Source organism: Atractosteus spatula, chromosome 1 (genome assembly GCF_055471065.1).
Source record: "Atractosteus spatula isolate fAtrSpa1 chromosome 1, fAtrSpa1.hap1, whole genome shotgun sequence".
Classification (NCBI taxonomy): Eukaryota; Metazoa; Chordata; class Actinopteri; order Semionotiformes; family Lepisosteidae; genus Atractosteus; species Atractosteus spatula.
In genome coordinates this window covers 58,758,143-58,780,802 of record NC_142706.1, presented here as the reverse complement: position 1 = coordinate 58,780,802, position 22,660 = coordinate 58,758,143, and the positions used below count along the sequence as shown (strand labels likewise).

The 22,660-nt window shown below is 53.0% G+C and overlaps 2 protein-coding genes across 2 annotated transcripts; both read right to left on the bottom strand.

The window, feature by feature from the left end:
• Positions 1-1,165: 1,165 nt before the first annotated feature.
• On the bottom strand, positions 1,166-22,155 carry naca (nascent polypeptide associated complex subunit alpha). The gene is made up of 10 exons (XM_088912867.1): positions 22,064-22,155; positions 19,961-20,032; positions 10,803-10,847; positions 7,368-9,251; positions 5,760-5,845; positions 5,258-5,335; positions 3,782-3,928; positions 2,696-2,824; positions 2,132-2,254; positions 1,166-1,307 (listed from the first exon to the last, which is right to left on the bottom strand). Exons 2-10 carry the CDS (start codon positions 20,028-20,030, stop codon positions 1,293-1,295), a joined length of 2,577 nt encoding a protein of 858 aa, XP_088768993.1. The 5' UTR covers positions 20,031-20,032; positions 22,064-22,155; the 3' UTR covers positions 1,166-1,292.
• Positions 13,769-16,772, bottom strand: LOC148841384 (uncharacterized). Its single transcript, XM_088912879.1, has one exon. It carries the CDS (start codon positions 16,464-16,466, stop codon positions 13,854-13,856), a length of 2,613 nt encoding a protein of 870 aa, XP_088769005.1. The 5' UTR covers positions 16,467-16,772; the 3' UTR covers positions 13,769-13,853.
• Positions 22,156-22,660: the final 505 nt, after the last annotated feature.

The following is a 22,660-nucleotide window of genomic DNA, read 5'->3' as shown; positions in this document are numbered from 1 at the left end:
TCAACTGAGTACATAGTGCTCTCAACAAAACATACTGTATAATGCAGTTTCCTGCTCCTTTTCCATGTTTATGCATTTGCTATGTATAAAATAGTACAATAATGGTCATTTTAATACGGGAAGTTGCTCTTCCTAACCTCAAATAAGATGAATTAAATCTTTAAATGTCCTTTGAATTATCTATTTAAAAAGGATTTAATGAGAACCTTCTTTGATTACTTCTTCAGTTTCTAAAAAAGTAACTAAGAATTATGACACGGTAGCTAAAGCTTTAAGAAAATGCAATTGTTTGCAAACATTCCCATTTTAAGAATGAAACAGCAACTTATTTTAATATTACATCTCTCCCCAAACTTACTCATCACACAAATGCTCCGAGAATACTGTTATTCAAACGTGAAATATACACCCACCCCAGACAGAATAAGAGATGGCAAATTGCAGGTGTTGAAATCCTCACACTTACAACTACATGATCTATTAGAGTGCTACCACCTGAACACTTCCTTGTGTGGACAGTCGCATGCTTACACGGAATGAAAGCAGCAGGAAAGTTACTTTCAACAGCACAAACACAGCCCTAAAAGATGATAGTTTCAGCTCTCCTGCACTGTTGTAGGGGCTGAATGACCGCACACCGCTGAAAAGAAGGCGATGTATCTCAGGAACGAAAGCAGCACAAATGCTCCTTTCAGCGGCACAAATTAACTAATGCGGCGGTTTTCATTGGGGTGTCGTGGGGGGGGGGGCAACCTCATGGAGCTGCAGGGGGCTGGTTTGGTTTCGACCAAGAGGCAGTTCAAGCCTCCTGTGCTCTGCTATGGGACTCCTTCCAGCTCCCCAACAAGTTCGCGAACATCCTTGAACCCCGTCCTTCAGAGGAGACGGCAAGCAGCTGTTTTTAGTTCACTCCACCTCTTTGTCTCTGGAAGGCATCTGTGGCTAAAAAGTGGCCGCAAACCAGATTTTGGGAAACAAATTTCATGTTTCAAGAGATCATTTCTATATCCCACCTTTTTAACTTGTAAGAAAGGAGAAAACCTACTTCCGTGCACTTTAGAGCAATGGAAAACACTTTATTGCCAATAAATACCAGCACTCTAGAATACCAGTTATAGAAAAATAACCCTGAAACCAGAAAAAAATCAGGGCAAAAAAAGAATGGTTCCACCTCAAGTTCATAACTTTATTAAACTCCCTGGTAAAAATTGTACAAATGCCATTCGGTAATCGAACAGCAAGATCTCGATCCATCGCAGCCTGTCGCCTCCTCTCGGTCTCTCTCGGGACTCTTACATCGTCAGCTCCTGGAGGGAAGACCAGAATAACAGCGACGTTAGTGAACAAAACCCTGAGCTCCGGGCGGACAGCTGTCAGAGCTGCTTCTCAGCACAGGAGGCCTGGCTTCAGGACTCAGAAGAACGAAGGTCTGGCCATCGCTAGCATCCCAGAAGCCAAGGGAGACTGCAGGACAGCTAGGTTTGCATAGAATTTACATTAAAACGCGTTAAAATTAAAATAATTCCAAGAACCGGTTTTATGCAAATTTCAGCGCATCTTAAACGGAGACGTTGTTGTTGGAGCCAATACCCAAGCAGGACAAACAGCCTCCTCTCCTTGGTTTTATGTTCATTTCTTCTCTAGCACATCAAACCTGCTGGTGCTTCTCTTAGCTGGTGGTGAAGCCGGCTACCTGTGGACATCAGAGCTGCCGATTCCCGAATCTCATCTAATCATTTCTGCCCTTGACACCCACAATGCTGGCACCCTTGCCCATTCTGTCCCCCTGCTCATTTCATGAGGTCATGCTGGATCAGACACCCCAACGTCATCTGTGACGCCGTTACAGACAACCACACAATTGCCAATTTCCAATGACCTCGTTCTCACAGTACAACACTAGATTTTCAACCACCTAGAATAAAGTTATCTGCTAGATTATGAAGTGCATACGCTGTTTCAAAACAGACTTTCCAACCTGTTAAAAGTGCCAGAGGCCCTTACAGGAAGACAACCGATTAAGGTAAGCGAGCACTTTTTCTTTTGCCTTCCACGGATGTTCCATGCATTAACCTCCGGCCTGTGAAACGGAAAAGCAACGAGCCGCTGACCAGACGCAGGGCGTGCTCACCATGATGGCGTTGACGATGTCGTTGTTGTTGTTCTTCAGCGCGCGCACGGCCTTCGCTCGCGACACGTTGGCTTGTGACATCACCAGTTCGATGTCCTTCACCTCCACGCCGGTCTCGTCCACCTGTGACACAACACCAGGTTGGAGAGAGAGAGAGAGAGAGAGATAGAGAGAAAGAGATGGGTCAGGCCGCAGGTTCTGGCACAGTTGCAGTGTGGGATAACTTGTTTCGCCCTTTGTGGGAGAATTGCTGCAGTACCCCAATGACATAAGTTACCCAAACTGCGGCCACATATCCAGCTGTATAAATGGGTAACAGTTTATACACCATCTAATGCTAAATTCTGTACATTAATACACTAAGAAAGGGATAAAAATCATCAACCACTGCTGTAAAGACAGGCGTTGGCCATTTAAATATAGCTCTGATTTTATAAGCCTTCAAGAAACTCCTAACTACTCCATTAAAACCAGGGGGAAAAAAGAGAAAGAATTTAGGCTCCTTGATGCGTTTTGTTTTGCAGGTCAATTTCTGGGCGAGCTTTCTAGGCGTCCAACTCATACCTCTTCCTCCTCGCTCTCTTCCTGTACAGTTGGCGTCTGTGTGTTTTCCTGGATGTTAGACACGGCTTCTCCCTGGACCTTGAACTTCTCAGCAGCTGCCAGCTGAGCCTGCTGGGACAGATCTTCAATCTGGAGAAAGAGTAAAAAAAAAAGGACATCTCAAGGCTTGTTTTTTAATTAATAATTTACATTAAAACCTGCTGGTTCAGGTCCAGCATGGGGCAGGAGGAAGGGTTTAGTTTCTGCGGGTGAACGTTAGTTCTGTAGCTGCATCCCAACGACTGTCTCACACCACAGAGAGCCGAAACAGTGCTGACAAGCAAAACATCTGTGAAACTGCTGGTGGCTCAGAGAGGAAGTCACCATCTTGGCTCAAAACCCAGACCCAGTGAAGGGCCTTGAGCCAAGAACAAGAGTGAGAAAGACAGCTGGGCTGATTTAGCATGGAGGGGGAAAGGCATTTCATAGGAGGGAAAAATGCCGTCAGAATAGGTTTGTCTAGGAATCAGCCTGTGAGCTTACATGAAGTGTATAATGGACAAGCTGTCTGATGTCCAATGACCAGGCAGCCATGCCAGCTCAAAACCCTACTATTGGGCCTAGGTTTTGAGCCGAGATGGAAACCTCATGTCTTCAATGCTACATGTTTCACAGGCCACACGATAGCACTTGGTCCCAAATGATTTCATTTTTAATCATTTCAGCAAATCTGGGTTCAATTAGGGGATCTGCTTCACGAAAAGGCTAAAAGGTATGAAGACTTTTGTTCCCAGTAATCTCTAAATTCCTCAAGTTAGTTCAGCAGTGCATGATTTACTGGTTTAGTATAAAACCTCAGCAAGACCTGGTGGAGTTCAGGAGACCTGGGCCACTGGGAGCCCATGGAGGGATGCTAGTTTTTCCGATGACCCTCAGTTACTCGACCAACTTTGGCGGGTGAATTACACCCCATTACCCAAGGACCAGCTGAAAGAAGAGCGCCTGGCCGCGCGGACGATTGCTTGAAAACTGCCCGTAGACGCCTCTAAACCAGCGTCTGGCCTCCCCCAATGCCCCTGCGAGTCGCCAGATCCCGGCCCGACGCACCTTGGCCTCTCCGAACACGATGTAGGTGTCTGACGCGGGGCTCTTGTAGACGTCTGGCTTGGTGATGACGAACAGGATGTTCTTGGACTTCCTGATGGTGACTCTGGTGACCCCCGTGACCTGGCGAAGCCCCAGCTTGGACATGGCCTGCGGGAGAGGGAGGAGCTCTATTTGTTACCTTTTGAGTTCAATGAATCTAACTGCTAAGCTCTGAAAGTGAATTTTGACATTTTTAAAAAAACACTTGGGAGAAATCAGGATAACAAAACTCAGGCCTGACCAATACACCTCGAACAGACCTTTGTTATCTCTGTCATGCCACTGCACAAGAGGTGGAGAACTGTACACATGCCATCTACACTGACCAGCCGAAATGTTAGAGACCCTTACCCAACATCCACTCACACTACACAAGAAAAAGGTTAAGGATGGACCACGACCTCTACCAATTGACTCCAAGACACAGGTCAAGCTAACATTTGTCTGTGTCCTGCAATAGCTAGCATCTTCCACCCACTGTCTCCCCTTCTTGATCCAGAAAAGCCCCTGACAGCATTACGCAGTTTGCATGTATTAATTTGTCCAATGTGACGGAAAGTAGGTTTAGACAAGATGGCAGCTCTTATCTGAACTACATTACCCATAAAGCTCTGTGTGTGTGTGTGTGTGTGTGTGTGGGGGGGGGGGGCGGCTCATTGACTCCTGACCAATTAGAGGATGACAATGTAAAAACCAGGAAGCAGAGGCTTACAGAGCTCCACATGCCAACATCGAACAGGGTGCTGGGGAAAAGTTGCCAAGTGATTGAAGGTCAGTGGACTGACATTTGGACTACAACCCACAAAAAGTAAAGTCTTGATGATGGTGCCAACAAGCAGCTGCCTGGTTCGGCTTGGGGCCAAAGACATTGGAGCTGAGCTCTCCTTTACTTTACCCCTCCTAATAAATGTGCCCTTGCACGGTGTTTTAGAGCATCTGTCAAGCACTTGTGGTAGCCAGCGGCCCGAGTTGCCACTACACACACCCCTCACAGATCCATGCATCTGCATGTGCCTACAGGTATCTGCAGTGGGGGATTGCGTTTCCAGTTTTCTCTCTATTATTTATGTTGGGGGGGGGGGGGGGTTAAGAAATTTGGCTCACAACAGAACTGAGGGAAAGAGGACTCCCCCTCTGCCCTCGCCGTCTCAAAGCCCATTTTCACTCCCAAGTTGCTCAGATTGTAACCCAACTGTCCACACACAGATCAGGCGTCAGTCACAAGATTCTCGGCAAGGAAGGAATCTAATGGCGATAACTGCAGACCAGAAACATCCACGGTAGCGATCGCACCAGCTCTTAACCACCCTGACTTTTAAGGAAACCGCTAAGCCAACAAACACACCTTGGTGTGGTGAGAACCTGCCTTGCACGGGCAGCAGCAGGACTCCTGACCGCCGGGCCGCCCAGCAAGGCTCCCGGGTTCTGTTTACTCACCTTCCGTGCCTTCTTCTCACTCCTGCTCTGTTTGGCTTTGCTGACGGGCTCTTCGTCAATTTCGGCTGCGGCCGCGAGCTGTGGAGACACGAGGGTGAGGTCAGAGCCAGGTTGGGCCTTTGCTCCCCCGCCACCACGGAGCCGGGCTCTACAGACAGGGCAGGGATGATCTGAGCCCTGAATTTCACACAGACACCTATACATGCATTTTCCTTTCCTGTCCAGCTCAGGAGATCTCAAGTGATGCATGCATGTACGTACACACACAAACTTTTCCAGGAGCAAAAAACTCCTTTCTAAAAGGAAGAGATTAGAAGCTCAGTCTGGGGAAAAAAAAAAAACACTACACAACCAGCAGATGGGAAGAGGAACTGAAAGCCATTTCTGCAAGACTTCTACCCCCCACAAAGACACTGAACTCGGGCATGAAATAGCTCATCTGTACAGTCTGCTAGCACTAACCACGAAGGTTCATGCCCACTGGCAACCCCGGTGGCCATACCTGTGCCTGCTGCGACTGTGCCTGTGCCGAGTCCTGCTCCTCCAGCTCAGGTACCGACTCGTCGCTGTCGGACTCTGTGCCTGACCCTGCCAACAGCAGACAGAATGGGCTTTAAGCAAGCGTCAACCATACCGGTGCTGCCCTGGAGGAGAAGCCCGTTTTCCTCCAGAGCGATCCTTGAACCACACTCGGGAGAGCTGGAAGTCCGAAGGGTCTGTTTAACCAAGAACAGGCTGGAGCGATTTCTAAAGAGCTCTGCTGCAATGAAACCAAAACGACTCCCACAATTCTCTGGGGCCAGAAGTGAAGACATTAAGCATGCACCAACCACAATCTCTTTTTAAAAACGTATTTTATGACGGTATTAGCAATGTCATGTGCACCACCATGCAGAACTGTACCACAAGAGAAGATGGGATTGCCTTATGATCCGTCTCCAAACGATCAAAGCCACGCAGGTTTGTGTCCAAAGCCCACAACCCACAGAAGCATGTCTTCAGTACAATGAGCAAGACTCCCGACGACTGACCCACAGAACACATCACACCAAGGCCACCGAGCTGCTCTTGGTCTGCTCCAACTGGCTATTCAAGGAACCAATTGAGCAATTAAGGAGCCGTCTGTGCTCAAGGAAGATGGTGGGAGTGGGTTTCAGTCCAGCACAGCTAGAGCAGTGCTTTTCAAGGACCTTAGTTAATGGAATTGTTTGTGGTACCTAGGTCCAGGAAGATTAATAGCTTGCCCTTATATCAGCTTCGAAGTCTTCCACACTCTTAGAACTTGGGACTGTGATTAATTAAGTTTGGAAAAGAAATCTGAACATTCACCAGTCATCATGGCCTAGAAAGTCCTCACTGGGACCCGGTTCTGTTTTAAATGAGTAAGTGCTCCCAATCTTCAGTTCTTCTCAGAAACAGCTGGGCACTAAGGATAACCTGGATAACCTGGCTTTCCAGCATTTAATCAGAGGATGCTACAAGCTACAGAAGTTGATACGCCATTCCTAATCTTCATGTCATAGTGACACAAGTTAAGCACGATACATTCATGCCGCATGCCCTGAAGAACACACCCAGCCCTCTACTGGCAGGGTTAGGATGTGGGTCAGTGGGTTAAGACAATCCGAGAGTCACACACTTCAAAACACACAGTTACAGACCGAACCAGCTGGATGTGGGGCAAATCGATCGCCCCCACACAACGTCTGGCACGATTCCCAAAACAAATCGGATTTAAAGCAAGGTTCATGGCCTGAGATGGTAACACCAAGTTAAGAAATCTTAGCTTTCGAACGGTCTTGTACAAGCCCCCAGGCCAGCCTGTCTCATAGCCAAACAGGTCTGGCTGTCGCTCAGCCCTGGACTAACTTCCTCTGTCCTCTGGCTGACCCAGGGCTTCAGGCTGCACGTCAGCTGAACAGGGAAAGAGACACCAAACCCTAAGAGCAGGAAAGGGCATTTAAACAAGAGGAGCTGCTTGAAAGTCCTCCGCCAGGTCTGGGCTGGCTGGTTAGTAGGGCTCTGTCACATGCACACAGAGGGTGGAGGTCCAGACAGAGAATCCACATGCCGTGCAGCACCCAGAACACACCAGGCCGCAGAGCGATACCCTTGTCGTTCTTGACCACAGGATCCGGCTGGGCAGGGGCCTTGGGCGGCACCGGCTTGGGGGTAGACCCGGATGGCAGAGGGGGGCTGGGTTTCACTGGGGGGAAGGAATCCGCAAGGGTCGGGGGCTGGAAACGGGGAATTTCCACGGGCTCCTCGGGGGGGATGAGGGGGGGCAGCTCGTCATCGTCCTCCGGGGCTGCAGGGGCGATGGCAAGAGTGGGGGGCTTGGGAGCCGCAGGGGGGGCTTTGTCTGCGGCAGACGGAGATGAAGAGGGCTTAGCAGACGGGACGGCGCTCAGGGAGGGACCTGCCGTAGGGGCGGGGGTGGCTTTGGCGGGAGATGGCGAAGCAGGAGGGGCTGGGGCTGAGACTGGGGTGGCAGGAGGTGGCGGAGCAGGAGAGGTTTGAGCAGAAGGAGCAGGAGATGCTGGCATAGGAGGGGCTGGGGCAGGGGCGGCTGTGGCAGGACGTGGCGAAGCAGGAGGGGCTGGGGCTGGGGTGGCAGGAGGTGGCGGAGCAGGAGAGGTTTGAGCAGAAGGAGCAGGAGACGCTGGCATAGGAGGGGCTGGGGCAGGGGCGGCTGTGGCAGGACGTGGCGAAGCAGGAGGGGCTGGGGCTGGGGTGGCAGGAGGTGGCGGAGCAGGAGAGGTTTGAGCAGAGGGAGCAGGAGACACTGGCGTAGGAGGGGTTGGGGCTGGGGCAGGGGCAGCTGTGGCAGGACGTGGAGAAGCAGGAGGGGCTGGGGTGGCAGGAGGTGGCGGAGCAGGAGAGGTTTGAGCAGAAGGAGCGGGAAATGCTGGCATAGGAGGGGTTGGGGTTGGGGTTGGGGCAGGGGCACCCTTTTTCTGGCCAGGCGCTGGCTTCTCCTTGGGCTGGGCAGCCTTGGGCTCCTTGGCGGCAGCTGGCTTGGCAGAGGTCTTACCCTTGGCAGCAGGCTTGACCTCCGTAGGGGCCGGAGCTGCCGGGACAGGCACCGAGGCCAGCTCCGTGGCAGAGGAGGATTTGGGGGCCTCTGGGGGAGCAGGAGCAGTTTTGGGCAGGCCAGAGGCCACAGCGGCGGCAAAAGAGATGGGGGCAGGAGCAGCAGGCTTGGGAGTCACCTGAAAGGCCAGGGGAGAGGCAGCGGCAGGCTTGGGCGACACCGGGGCCTCCGGCTTTGGTGGGGCAGCTGGGTCAGGCTTGGCAGGAGCCTGGGATTCCAGTTTAGGAGAAACAGGCCCACCAGGGGCACTAGGTTTCTGTGGGGCATCTGATTTCACTGCCACACTTTTAGCTGGGGCATCTGCTTTCACTGAGGAACCTTTACCGGGGGCATCTGCCTTTCCTTGGCAAGGGGCAGGGGCCTCTGGTGTAGCCGGGGCCTTCTGAGGAGAAGGCAGTCCGGGGGTCTCTGCAGCTGGGACAGTAGGGGGAAGCACAGTCTCCTGCGGCTCAGAGACGGGGGCCCCTTTCTCCTGGGGCCCTTTCCCAGGGGCCTTTGCGCCATCACTGCCAGTACCCTTCTTGCCCTTGCCCTGCTTGCCCGCCCTGACCACCTTGGGCTGCGGGCCGGCCTTCTCCCCCTGGGCCGGCGGGGTGGGGATGAACGCCACGGGGGGGCTGGCGAGAGGTGAGCAGGGCGGGGTGGAGCGGGGCAGGGAGGAAGAGGACGACCTGGGGGAGGAAGGGGAGGACTTGGGGGAGGATGTGGGAGCTGGAGAGACGGGCTTGCCAGTGACGGGCACGGGCTTGGAAGGAGAGGGGGAGGAGGACAGCTTGGTCCCGGCGGATTTGGCCTCCTTGGCTTTGGGAGCAGCAGGAGCGCTAGCAGGCTTGGAGCGCGGAGGACCCTGAGGAAGTTTCTTGGAAGCAGGAGAGGAGGCAGAGGCGGAGGGAGCAGAGGCTGGAGGAAACAGAGGGGTTTCAGTCGGACATGTCAAACACAATTCAAGTAACTCTTTAGATGGGGAAGAAGAAAAAAGACGGTGAAAGGTGCCAGGAACACCCATGCTGGTTAAGAGATGACAACAGGGAAGACGAGAAAGAACGGACACCTAGTTCTCCTTGAGATCCCAGCGCACATTTAACAGGCTGTGATTTTGCAACAACTTCTATAAGCTGGCAGGCAGTCGACCCGCCTCCACCTGCAGCAGCACGCCAGAAGGGACCACCCGCAGCGCGCGCGCTCCCAACCTGCAGAACAGTCTGGACAACCTGAACATGCAATAACAACCTGACCTGCACATCTCCCCAGCATATTACAAAAGCTCAACTACAACGCTACTTCACTTTTAGACCACACACAGTGTCGGCAAAGTAGAGAGCCCCGCTATTTTCCTCCGACATCCCCATAATGGAATTTCAATTCAGGGGCAGAGCACTATATTGAATGTGATCTGGTCAGAATTTCTCCGCATAGTGTGGCGCTGCAAACAGAAGAAATGTCTGATGGGTGAGAACAGTCCTGTTCATCCAGGTAATTAAAATAAGACTCCCACTGTGTAGCAGTCCAATCTGTCCAAGACACTACAGCTTTTAAAACCTCTAAAAGGACAACAGTGATGTGCAATACAAGCTGCATTTGTCCTATATGTGTCCTATATCTTCCACTGCCTGTCCAATGACCATGCCCCCCAGTAGGAGGCAGTGTGTGTGGGGGATCGGGCTAGAGAAGCAGGAGAAGGACTCCCATCACCTTTCCTGGTCAGAACAATTCCCTGATCTCACTCCTACTGGAACTCCTGTGGACCTGTCCAGTTCAGTCCCCACACACCACCACCCTCCTCACAACCCTAGCTGAAGTCCGTCCTGCTGCAGGAATGGGATGAGATAGGGCTGCAGATAATTCAGATCCCAGAGGAATCCGTCAGGCCACAGCCTGTCCCAGCTGTTCCTGCTGCTCACAGAGGCCAAAACCCATCAGGGGATTGGAGAGTCGCCAATTTTCTCAGGGACTCAAAACTATAGCAACAACACTGTTCTCTGGTGGAGTACATTCTCAGTGATGCCTCCCGATGTAGAGATACAGAGCAGAGCTAACCTGAAGCTAATTCCTCAATTCGAATATGCTCCTTGTGGCTATAAAACCACCATGACTTAAAATTCAGGTCAGAACCACTCAGACAAGAGGTCACAGCACCTTCGGCACCCCGATTTCTAAAGTTCCTCGACAAATCCGTGCAGTAACGCCAGTGGTCTGTGCTCGCTAGAATGAACTGGGCGGTCGGATACTTTAGAAACAGAGAGGCTCTTATGTTTTGCTGATCTCTAGGCAGGGAGATGATGACGCTGCAGGGCTGCAGTTCTAAGAGCCCGGCGCGGGCTGTGAACCTACGAGGCAGCAGCGAAGTCCCTTTCAGCCGCACAAGGCTGGAGTGTGGTTAATACAGCACTGCACACCAGAGGGAGTTAGGGTGTTAGGATTGGGGGTGGGGGGGGCGTCTGCAGAATCTACCTGACTTCTTCGCCACAGCATCGCGGGCAGGAGGGGCTGCAGGAGCTGGATAATTCAGAGCAGTGATAAAGTTACACACCATGGACCCCCCTCCCCCCCATTCCCAAATTTGGGAACCACAGCAAGACACCAGTTCACTTCAAAGCACAGCTCTTGCGTCAAATCCAAAAAACTACAAACACACGGGTACATGCCACAGAGGAAACCACACGTGAACGAACACTGAACTAACGGAGCACTCTGAGCAGGAAGCAGCCTGCAGGCCAGATGCGGCTGACCGGAGCAGAACGTGAGGCGATGTGCGCACACATGCACTCTTTCGCAGAGGATTAATGGAAACAGGTGGCGCTGGCCTTCTGAGGTGTGAAAACACCTTAAGCATCGCTCACAAAACTAACAAAGCACTGGCATCTACAAGCGTTAAAGAGTGCTCCCAGGGGGAGAAGGCAGCTACGGCACATGGAGAGTTGCAGAGGCAGGGAACTTCCGACGCAGCTAAGCAAGCCTCTACTTATCCATCTGGGTGTTAGATCGCTGATGATGGCAGGGCTGGAGGTAAGTCTCCTGTATGCTTGTTCTTAGGCAGAGAAGTCCATTTCAGGCTTGGTACTCCCCAGGGCACTCTCCCTCTAATCAGGAATTCCTTGATTGGCAGAACTAGACTGAGGGAGGATCTTTCCTCAGAGCTTCTCTGATGGAGATCAGATGGAAGGCAGCCTGCGCACTGGTCAGAGCTTCTCTCTCACTGGCCCTTTGTACCCAGAGGGCGCGTGACAGAGGGGCGGGCTCCACCAGCTGCAGTCCAGCGCACCACGAGCCAGGAACCAGTACCCAGAACCCAGACGCGTGCACACTCATGCAGATCCCCTCATTTCATCACCATCAGCTTGACGGCTAAACACTCCAAGCGTGGTCTGAGATGAGCGAGGGCTGACCAGCTGGAGGGTTTGCAGGTCCAAATCACAAGTGAGGCCCTTGAGCAAATTAAAACACATCTGCTCCAGCAAACCCAGCTGTACAAAGGGGTAACAAAATATCCACAGATAAAAAAATAAATATTCCTTAAAGATGGAACACTGAATGAACAGCTAAATCAAGTAGCCACCCTTATGAAAAAACTCTAGGTGCTTACTCATAAAGAGTCAACATTTATGGCACAGCTCCCCAGGAAATGGCTACCCCTACAGAAAACGGCAATGCCTGTCCTTTACACAATAGTGTTGGTTGTGCGGCGCTCATGGGACAGCTAGCGAGTTGGAACCGGGGGCAGGGGGACCTGCCGAATTCCAGCTCCTGAAGGGGAAACAGCTCAGAAGAGCCATGCTGGTCAGTCCCTGAGTGGGTGGATCACAGGCCAGCTCCCAGGTGGCATCTAGTTCAAAAGTTCGAAGGTCTCGGTGCTGCCAGAACCAAGCAGTTGCCAACCAGCTTGAGTCAAATTTAGTGCAGTTAAAAGAGCCCCTGAATGTTTAGGTACTAAAAACGGCGACAGTTCAAATTAAACCTATAATTAAGGACCCCCCCTCCAAACTAAGCACTACATACAATATGCGCATGTATCCCAGAGGCAAGAAGGGATTTCACTCTCTTCCCAAAACAGGGCGTCCCATGGAGAGCACAGCGAGCCTGATCCCCTATGCGCCCCCCTATGACAGCTCATCCCAATGCATCCCGCCCAGAAACCCCCGCTTGCAGGCCGCTACCGAGCTGCAGGACCCCCCAGGGCCGGCAGTGAAGAACAGGCACTTCAGCACAGCTGACCTGGCCCGTCCGCCGGGCGGAAAACCCGTTAAGCCCGACAGAAGCGGGGAGCCGGAACCTGATCCGTCAGCGACAAAGCAGCAGCAGCCGCCAGCGGCAGAAAAAAGGGGGGGCGGGGGAGGCAAAATTTTTTCATGCGTAAAAAAGGCTGACGAGGCTCGTTATGAAACAAATGGCTTTGAAATCCCAGAACCCTCCAGCGCTTAAGCAGGTGAACACTAAGGGGAGAGCGTGCGGACGACACACAATCTCGTGCGCAGCTTCGGCAAGGGCGCCAGCTGCAGCCCGCTGCTGCTCACCAGCCATGTTCCCGATGGCCTGCAGCAAAAGCAGTTTGAATAGAAATCCAGATTTTTCTTTAAAAACAGGGTGTATTAAAAGTCTTAAAGAGCATCTGCCCTTGTAGCGAAGGGGAGCCAACACAAACGGAAGAAGAAAACTAAAAAGCTGGAACAGATTAAACGTTTCCCAGGTCTTCAAATCAAATGTTGGGACGATTCTTTCTGCTGAACCTAGTGGGACCGGGAGCCCTGGTGCTGAGTGCTCGGCCCGGTCAGTTTTAGTACTAGTAGGAAAGGGGGGCCTGACAGCACACTGAAGCATGAAGGCAGCTCCCTATTCATTTCAACACATGGGAAAGAATGAAGCTGGGAGCAAGACATCTCGAGAGACCACTGCGGGCTGCGTCTTGAGTACAACCCCTGATATCGCTTCATTGGCTGGCCACACCTCTCCAGGAATGCCATCACGCAGTAATTAATAACAGAGCGACACACCTACGAAAACTATGTTAAAGCCAACTAATGGGATTATCCAGCTCGGAACAGCTCTCTTCTCGGAGACCCTTCCCAGCTTCCGTGTACCGCTCTGGGAAAGGGAGTCACGTGGTCCAAATTTCAGATTTTTATGGCGATCCCGCGAGAAAAATAAAACACTTTGTTTGCCACCATCTGAGAGCGCACAGCACGCGGCTACTGCATGTGCTCTATTTCTTAAGAAGGCATCGGCGGTCGACAAAACTGAATTAGCCACGCATGCCAATGCAATCCTGAGATCGCGAGTTAAAGGCACCATGAAAGATGAGACTGGTTTTTGAACAGGGACACAAGCGGATTTCACTGATTTCTTTTGGACTGCGAGATACCAGAGATCCCGCCGCTGCTTACATAGAAAGATCAGTTCCACATTGTTCGGGTCTCCGAGACGGTCGGCGGCGACTGGGCCCCAAACTCTCATGGGCAAAACAAGCCTGTTCATCCCCCCCCACCACCACCCCCCCCCTCTAGAAAATCACTCCACATCCCAGCTAAAAGGATCCGCAGGCTTGTTTTGGCAATGAGAGCCCAGCCACACAGCTGGGGAAGGGCAGGGACTCAAAGGGAGCTGCTCCGAGCTGAGGAGAGGCGCTGGGCTCGACCTCGGAAAGTCAAACCCACCTGAAGGCTCCTGCGACGCAACAGGGAGGCAGGCACTGCCCAGATCCGCCTCGGTCTGGGAGGCCTCGTTTGACAGCACCGTCACGGTGACTTCGTAGCTCTGCGCAGCCACGTCGGCGTAGTCGGGGACCATCACCGTGCCAAAGTAATCCGCGGCCTTAGTGGCGACGGCCTCTGAGACGGCCAGTTCCTGATTGGCCCCAGCAACGGCTCCCAGCTCGCCACCGACAGACACTTTCTGAATGGGTGCTTCGGCGATGGTTCCTTCCTCACCTGCGGCAGCCTCTTCCTGATTGGCCGCTTCAACGATAGTTCCCTCCTCACCTGCGGCAGCCTCTTCCTGATTGGCTGCTTCGACAATAGTTCCCTCCTCACCTGCGGCAGCCTCTTCCTGATTGGCCGCTTCGGCAACAGGTCCCGCCTCGCTGCTGGCAGCCACTTCCTGATTGGTTGCCTCAGCAATGGTTCCCTCCTCACCTGGAGCAGCCACTTCCTGACTGTCCGCTTCGGCAACAGCTCCCGCCTCGCTGCAGGCAGCCACTTCCTGATTAGCAGCTATGGCAATGGTTCCCACCTCACCTCTGGCAGCCACTTCCTGATTTGCGGCTTCAGCAACGGATCCTGCCTCGCCACCGGCAGCCAGTTCATCAACTATTCCCTCCTCACCTCCTTCCTGACAGACCACTTCGGCAACGGTTTGTGCCTCGCTGCTGGCAGCCACTTCCTGATTGGTTGCCTCGGCAATGGTTCCCTCCTCACCTACAGCAGCCACTTCCCGATTGGCCATTTCGGCAACAGCTCGTGCCTCGCTGCTGGCAGCCACTTCCTGATTGGTGGCTTCGGTGATGGTTCCCTCTTCACCTCCGGCAGCCACTTCCCGATTGGCCACTTCGGCAATAGTTCCCGCCTCGCTGCTGGCAGCCCCTTCCTGACTTGCGGCTTCGGCAATGGATCCTGCCTCGCCACCGGTGTCCACTTCAGCAACTGTTCCCTCCTCACCTCCGACGGCCACTTCCTGACAGACCGCTTCGGCAATGGTTCCTGCCCCGTTGCTGGCAGCTACTTCCTGATTGGCGGCTTCGGCTATGGTTCCCTCCTCACCACCAGCAGCCACTTCCCGATTGGCCACTTCGGCAACAGTTCCCGCCTCGCCGCCGGCAGCCACTTCCTGATTAGCCTCTTCGGCAACGGTTCCCACCTCGCCACTGGGGGCCACTTCCTGATTGGCCTCTTTTGCAACGGTTCCCGCCTTGCCGTCGGGGGCCACTTCGGCAACAGTTCCCGCCTCGCTGCCGGGGGCCACTTCCTGATTGGCCTCTTCGGCAATGGTTCCCACCTCTCCACCGGCAGCCACTTCCTGATTGGCCTCTTCGGCAATGGTTCCCGCCTCGCTGCCGGGGGCCACTTCCTGATTGGCCTCTTCGGCAATGGTTCCCGCCTCTCCGCCGGCAGCCACTTCCTGATTGGCCTCTTCGGCAATGGTTCCCGCCTCGCTGCCGGGGGCCACTTCCTGATTGGCCTCTTCGGCAATGGTTCCCGCCTCGCTGCCGGGGGCCACTTCCTGATTGGCCTCTTCGGCAATGGTTCCCGCCTCGCTGCCGGGGGCCACTTCCTGATTGGCCTCTTCGGCAATGGTTCCCGCCTCGCTGCCGGGGGCCACTTCCTGATTGGCCTCTTCGGCAATGGTTCCCGCCTCGCTGCCGGGGGCCACTTCCTGATTGGCCTCTTCGGCAATGGTTCCCGCCTCGCTGCCGGCAGCCACTTCCTGATTGGCCTCTTCGGCAATGGTTCCCGCCTCGCTGCCGGGGGCCACTTCCTGATTGGCCTCTTCGGCAATGGTTCCTGCCTCGCTGCCGGGGGCCACTTCCTGATTGGCCTCTTCGGCAATGGTTCCCGCCTCGCTGCCGGGGGCCACTTCCTGATTGGCCTCTTCGGCAATGGTTCCCGCCTCGCTGCCGGGGGCCACTTCCTGATTGGCCTCTTCGGCAATGGTTCCCGCCTCGCTGCCGGGGGCCACTTCCTGATTGGCCTCTTTGGCAACTGTTCCCACCTCTCCTCCAGCAGCCACTTCCTGATTGGCCACTTCAGCAACGGTTCCCGCCTCGCCACCGGCAGCCACTTCCTGACTGGCCCCCATCTCTCCAGCATCTCCCGCTGACAGAATGCCTTCCTCGACAGCTCCAGGGTTCTCTTCAATCACGTTTCCAGTTTCAGGTTCGCCCAACCCCTGACTGGGCGACGAGCCAACGCTCACCTCGGCCTCTTCAGTGCCTTCTGATGCAGCAGCGGGCAGCGGGCCGGCGACATCTTCACTCTCCCTAGCATCTTCTGCGCCCGGCTGATTTTCAACAACCACCTCCGCAGTTTCCATCTCTGCAGCTGCAACCCCAGGATCAGGGGTGTCCAGGCTTGCCAGGACAGCCTCAGGGCTGTCTGGAGCCTCAATATCCTCAACATCCTTTCCCATGCCTTCCTGCAGCTCTTCGCTCTCCGCAGGTTTCCCGGCCTCCTTCAGATCATAAGTCTTCGCGGTGTAGACGCCCCCTGTAGGCCCCTCGTCCCCCTCGACGTTTGCATTTTTCACACCGTTGCTCAAGGTCGCCTCGGCAGCCTTGACATCCGGCTCAGGACACGGTTTGGCAACATCCGCAGCCGATGGAGCCACTGTGCTGGCAGAGTCTCCCACAGCTGGGAGAAGGAGGATGAGGAGGAGAGGCACAGCAACATCAACATCAGCAGCTGCAGACCAGCTCACACTTAGGGCTCTTGTGACGCATAATCAAAGGAGAACGAACCAGCAGGAAGAGCAAATAGATCCCCATGTTCGATTAGCTTAAATGATTGATCACATCTGAAAGGGAAAAGCTCTCTCCATGCCATTCCCCCCAGACTGGTTAGCGACTCACAGAATCACTCTGGATGGATCCGAGGCGATGAACCAGTGGAATGCACCAGCACGGACTTGATTCCAAAGTTTAGTGCCGTGGCTCAAGTTTCAGATGAGGGTTGATTATGCGCAACAAGATCTTTGGTGACCACAACCTCCCAGAATGCCCTACACCAGTGGTACCCAACCTCCCCCGCCACCAAGAGGCACAACTTCTCACCTGTACAGATTCAACCCCAGTGCAAAGAACAACACCTAGGTGCTCAAATACAAAACCAAAAACCAGGAATATCACCGTGGCAGGATTTGGCACAAGCTCCAAATATTAGGAGTAAAAAAAAAAGTCAAGAAGTTTCCCCAAGAAATAACGTTCCAGTATACAAACCTGACCTCCTGCTGCAACATATTCTACCCCAAAACTCCCAAGGGTGTCAGCAAGAGCAGAGGCACAAGTACTTTTAGGAGCAGCAACACTAAGAAACTACACTAGCTGTGCAGCAGGAGCGGGATTTTCACCTGTGCTTCAGAAAATACCACGACAGGTATCAGTTAATTATCCTGGCACAGTTATGCGATTTACGTATCCTGCCCTAAACCGCACCACAGAATATCTAGGTGTGGAAAGAGCCAGTGCTCACAACGACCACAAGCAGAAAGATAAAAATCTGGTGGTGACCCCAATTTGTCACAGATAACGGACACAGAACCCAGCTCAAAAAAGCCCCAACTCTCCTGGAGGCATGTTTCATCCCAGGACACCCCAAAATTAAAGCAAGCTTCTCGTCAGAGATCATGATCTCCCGTGGCAGTCTGCCCCGTCGCTCCCAGCTTCCTCCAGTAACAGCCCACGTGCGTCCCCTGAAACAGTGCGCCACTGCCATGCAGCGCCCACCTTCACAGCACCCCCCAGAGGAATTTCTCAGCAGAATCTCCCCCACCCCCCACCCCCCAGACACCTACTGCCAGCGATGTTCAGACCTGCAGTGCACTGCAGGAGCCCCGGAACAGGCACTCAATGTGCCACGCTCCCCACTCCCTTTGCTCTAACATGCCAGACTTTGCTAGGCCGTTAATCCAGTAACGACATCGCATCGAACCTGACAAGAGCGAGAGCAGAGCTCTCCCATCTTGGGGCTTCTACACTCGCGACGGCGCAGGCGTCCCCACACACCGCTGAGTGACATGCTCCACATTTAGCGCGAAGCCTTACTCTCCAAATCACCCACAATCTAGATCTAGAAGAAGCAGACATCCGAACACGTGCCCCTTTAATGGGGTCCCCCCTTCCAGGTAAAACGGCTGACGGAGGGTGAACGAAAGCACCTGGTGAGCTAAATCCCTGTGAGCTGGAAAGAAACCAGTACTAAATATTTCAAGGCCAAGAAAAAAATCTATCTTCTACCCCCAAATCCCTCCCGCCCTCAGATCTGCCCCTCGCAGGGGTCCGCTGAACAGCCATCCCCACCCCGCCAAGCGATCATTTCCAGGTAACAGCCCAGCTGTGATGTGTAAAGAGCGATGAGAATCCAAGGGGGATAAGAGACCAAAAAGATGACGACCCAGAAAAATTCCACCTCCTCTTTCACTGTGAAGCTGCCTCCCCCACCTTCGACAACAACCCCAGTGTTCAAGCAATCCACCTGCCGGCACAGCGCCCACGCTGGAGTTCATCACGCAGCGAAGACGAATAAAATAAAAAGAAGATCTGGTTCTGATCACTGTAGCAAAAAAATATCATATGCAACAATCTGGGCTGATTTACTGAGCCACGTTTTATACTGAATTTTTCACCAATAATTTACCCCATAAATTTGAAGCATTTAATGCCAAACTGAAGGGGCTGTGCAGCATAACCCAAACACCATACCGCCCTCACTCTCTACGGGGATGCATGTCGTGACTAGTGCATTAAGTACTGCTCAGTGCTTCCATCCAGAACTCATGCAAAAGGTTTACAAGTCCAGACCGCATGCAGAACAGTGAAGAGACAAGGACTCCAGAACCACAGCGGTGCGCAGCCCAGTCCAATCCCGTGCAGCTGATGTGTGCGGGTGGAGGGAGCCCTGGAAAACCCAACCCAACTGGAAAAAAGCAGCGGGCCCTCTAATCCTCGAACCAGGCCCATCCGTCTCCGCGGGATAAAGATAAGGTGCGTACTCCTCCCCTCACCCCCGCCCGAGAATTCTCATCCCACGTGGAGGCCCGCCACCACCTCCGACGCTTGAAATGCGCCGGCGAGTGATCCGCGAAGGGATTGTAAACACGCACCTTGCAGTGCTGCCCGAAGGTGCAATCCGTGATGTCCGCCCGTGATGTCCGCCCAGGACGCAGCCTCCAGAGAAAACCAGGAGAGGCAGAGTCCCACCGTCCCATGACCCCCCCCAACAGGATTCAACACTTTCACCACCACCTGGCCTCTTTGACCCCCCCCCCGTCCTTCCCCCTTTGGGGGGCGACAGCTGCAGGGCAGCTGCCCCCGTCCAACTGCAGCAACACGCTGAGGAGCTGCAAAAAGCCACAGTGCTGTGGCACTGGAGCAGAGGGAGCTACCAGCCAGATAACGTTTACAAGGATGTCATGTTAGGCAAAAAACACGGCAGGAGAACAGACCCGACACTCAAGATGGCTGAGAGTGTCCCATAAGTTAAGACAGGGGAATCGATATGATCTAACTTCCGCATTTCCCCAAACCTGGATCCCTCCCCCGGGAAAAGCAGAAACATTAGTGAACATACTGGGTTGAGAGGGCAGCTCCAGGACCCCCACAGCCTGTGTGTGTGTGAAAGAGTGAGTACCAGGACTCCACCTTCATAGCAGTCTGATCCATTCCAGGCTTTACCAGCAGCAGGGCTCTTAAATCCACCACCAGATCCTGGATATTACAATCCGTTTCCACACATAAACCAAATTCCTACAGAAAACAGAACTTATGGAACATCTGCTTTTTTGGGGGTTTCCAAAATGTATGGCTCCTAAAACCTGGAAGTGGATCACCCTGTCGTGCAGCGGGGATACCACGCCCTTGCCCCGCGCACGTGTGCGTGTGTGTGCGCGCCAGTGAGGGCGATACGAACCCGTCTCGGCTTGTGGCTGCTGCATCTCCTGCTCCGCAGCTGGAACGGTCTCTGTGGCTTCACCAGGCATGCCTGCGGAAGAGACGGACACCGCTGGTTAGCAGGGGTTAACAGCATCCCAGCCCACCCCCAGCTCGGCCCCAGAGCCTCCGCTTCTGCCCGAATAGGAGGCTTCAAAAGCACAGAACTATCACCCCCCCCCCAGGGCTGAAAAACAAGTTAATGCCAAGACAACTGGAAACCCTCAGACCAGAGGCTCCCAGGCCCGGACCAGCAGGATCACTGTCTCTGCTGGGTCTCGTTCCAGCTGAGCTCGGCAGCTCCAGTACCGACGTCTTAATTGCCCTGCTTGCTGGTTCAGACCTTAACAGAGCTTGTTTCAATGGTCAGTCCTGAGTGCCGGAAATACCCCGACCGAAGGGCACCGTCTCCAGAGCCTCACACTGGCTCTCCTCAACCTGCTGGCTGTTCTTTCTGATGCAGCAGATCTGATCAAGTGGTGTGAGGGAGACTTTCAGACAGCTGGGAAGCAACAATGTGTCAGGCCCAGACAGGTGGGAGTAACGCTATCAGACACCCATGATGGGCTTTCTCTTCTCCTACAGAGCCCTGGTTAGATTTCAGCCAGCATGCCCCAATGAACGGGCGTTCTGAAACTCAGAAACGGGTACAGGAGTGACACCAGTTAAAAATCCCATTACTGATCCGAAAGCAAACTTCTAAATTTACACCCCAAATAAGAGAACTGACACAAGTGAGTCTGTGATTAAGAATCCAGCTGGAGCAAAGCCAAGAAGAGACCAGAGCTGCTCCAGGACTTGGGCTGGGAACCTCTGTGTGTCGTTTCACACAGAGTTCAATTTGTGCTACTGTACGGATGTTAGCGGAGCGACAGGTCTGTTTCCTGCTCCTGTCAACCGTCTCTCTAGTGCTCTGTAACTGTATGCGCCTTGTAATGAAATAGCCCCACCTGACAGATACACCGAGAAAGACAGGCTAGTGTCACTGCACATAATGAAAAAAGGTTACAGTCGATGCGAGTCCATCTTACCCCTTTGAATTTGTTAAAGATTATATAAAATCAAAACGACAGAAAGCAATAACCAGACGAGCTCTCGAACTATCATTATCCTGAGCTTCCAGAGGAAGACGAGACCGTCCGTACGACCATCACTCCGGCTCTGCACAAAAACGGGGTGGAAAACGCACATTGAGAGAACTACCGGGCTGTGCCAGCGGTATCATTACATCCGGCAACAGTGCTACATGCAAATACACGTGGAGCAGAGTCTCTTCTGAAACGCTGCTCGGCCCACCCGGGGAGAGAGCAGGACAGGACAGGCCGGCGCGGTTCCGACAGGCAGCGCCGGAGTCACGAGATCCCCCTCACAGCACGCGCTGTCTCGGCGTGCGCGCTCGGGCTCGGCCCGACTCAAACTCGCCTTTCTGTCTCAACTGGGAACCGGACGAACTCACAACCGGCCTCTCGTAGCAAAAAAAGAACACATGAACGCCCTTATCGAACCGACACAAACACGTGTCTGGAAACGTTTCGCTCGAACTCGGCAACAACTTCTCCTCCGTATCCCCGGCGAGCTCTCCGACCTGCTATACAAACACACTGGTATCGGAGACAAGACACTCAACCAGAAAACAAAACCTAAGGCGTAACATGAAGGGACTGCTCCATTTCCACAAGACACTTTCAAGTTTATTTCGCTAGAACAACAATGGTCGCCAACCAGCGTAAACGTTTCCTATCCGGATAACGAGTTTACAGACGCGCAAGTATTCCTCTTTAACAAGCAAATAAGCACCAAAAAGCCTTTATGTCCGTCAAAAGTAAAACCACATCGAGCTTCTGTTGTGTAAACGGGACTGAAGCGGTAGGGTTCATTTTTGCCGAGAGCACGGAGCCCCCCATTTTGTACCAGCACTCGCTGCTTAATCAGGGTGTTAATAAATAACACGGGAAGTCCAATCGGCAAAATAACGAATCCTCCCTAGAGTCCACAACTCGGTGTCCGCAAAGAACCGATTTATGAGCTATTTAAGCCCATCTGTGATCGCAGATGTCAAAGGATTAGAAACAGAAACACTCACTTGTGTCAGGGACTGAGATCCAAGATGGCTGCAAAAGAAAGAGTCTGACCTCGGGCACGCCGGGATATCACCCTCCCACTGCGGGCGTTTCCGCTTCCGGGTGTCAGCACGAGACTGCGGGCCTTCGCGTATCCAGACAGGAGGGGGAGAGTGACGCGCTGTAGAGGCGTCAAAGCACAACAGGCGTTTTGGCAGACTTAACCGGTGGATCCTTCTAAGAAGGAAAGGCAATTTTACCTAAACGCCGCTAAAAAGTTGAAAAATAGCAAGATAAAAATCAATCAATAAAAAATCAGGTTTATTCCATGCTGAAAAGAATAAGGACAACCTTTCAGCTGTGGAGCCTTCTTCAGTACACCCGAAGAAGACTCCACAGGCAAAACGTTGTTGCTCTTTACTTTTCACCATAGAATAAACCTTTACCTTTTCCTTTGCAGCCTACGCATGCTGATGCAATTACCTACTTGTAAGAATATTGGATGTCTTTTCAATTCATCAAGGAGAAATTCCAATTATTCCATGTTCAATAAAAGTTTGCAAAAGAGACTTAACCAGTGCACATGGAAACTCATATATCTGGACAATTAGCTCAGTTTC

Bases quoted from the DNA above. Each gene is read 5' to 3' on its own strand.
- LOC148841384 (XM_088912879.1), bottom strand. From the start codon at position 16,466: ATGGGAAAGGATGTTGAGGATATTGAGGCTCCAGACAGCCCTGAGGCT.
- naca (XM_088912867.1), bottom strand. From the start codon at position 20,030: ATGCCTGGTGAAGCCACAGAGACCGTTCCAGCTGCGGAGCAGGAGATG. The intron at 5,846-7,367 runs GTATCGCTCTGC...TGCTGTTGGCAG, and splicing joins TGTGGTCAAGAACGACAAGG to GGTCAGGCACAGAGTCCGAC. The intron at 5,336-5,759 runs GTATGGCCACCG...GTGTCTCCACAG, and splicing joins CACAGTCGCAGCAGGCACAG to CTCGCGGCCGCAGCCGAAAT.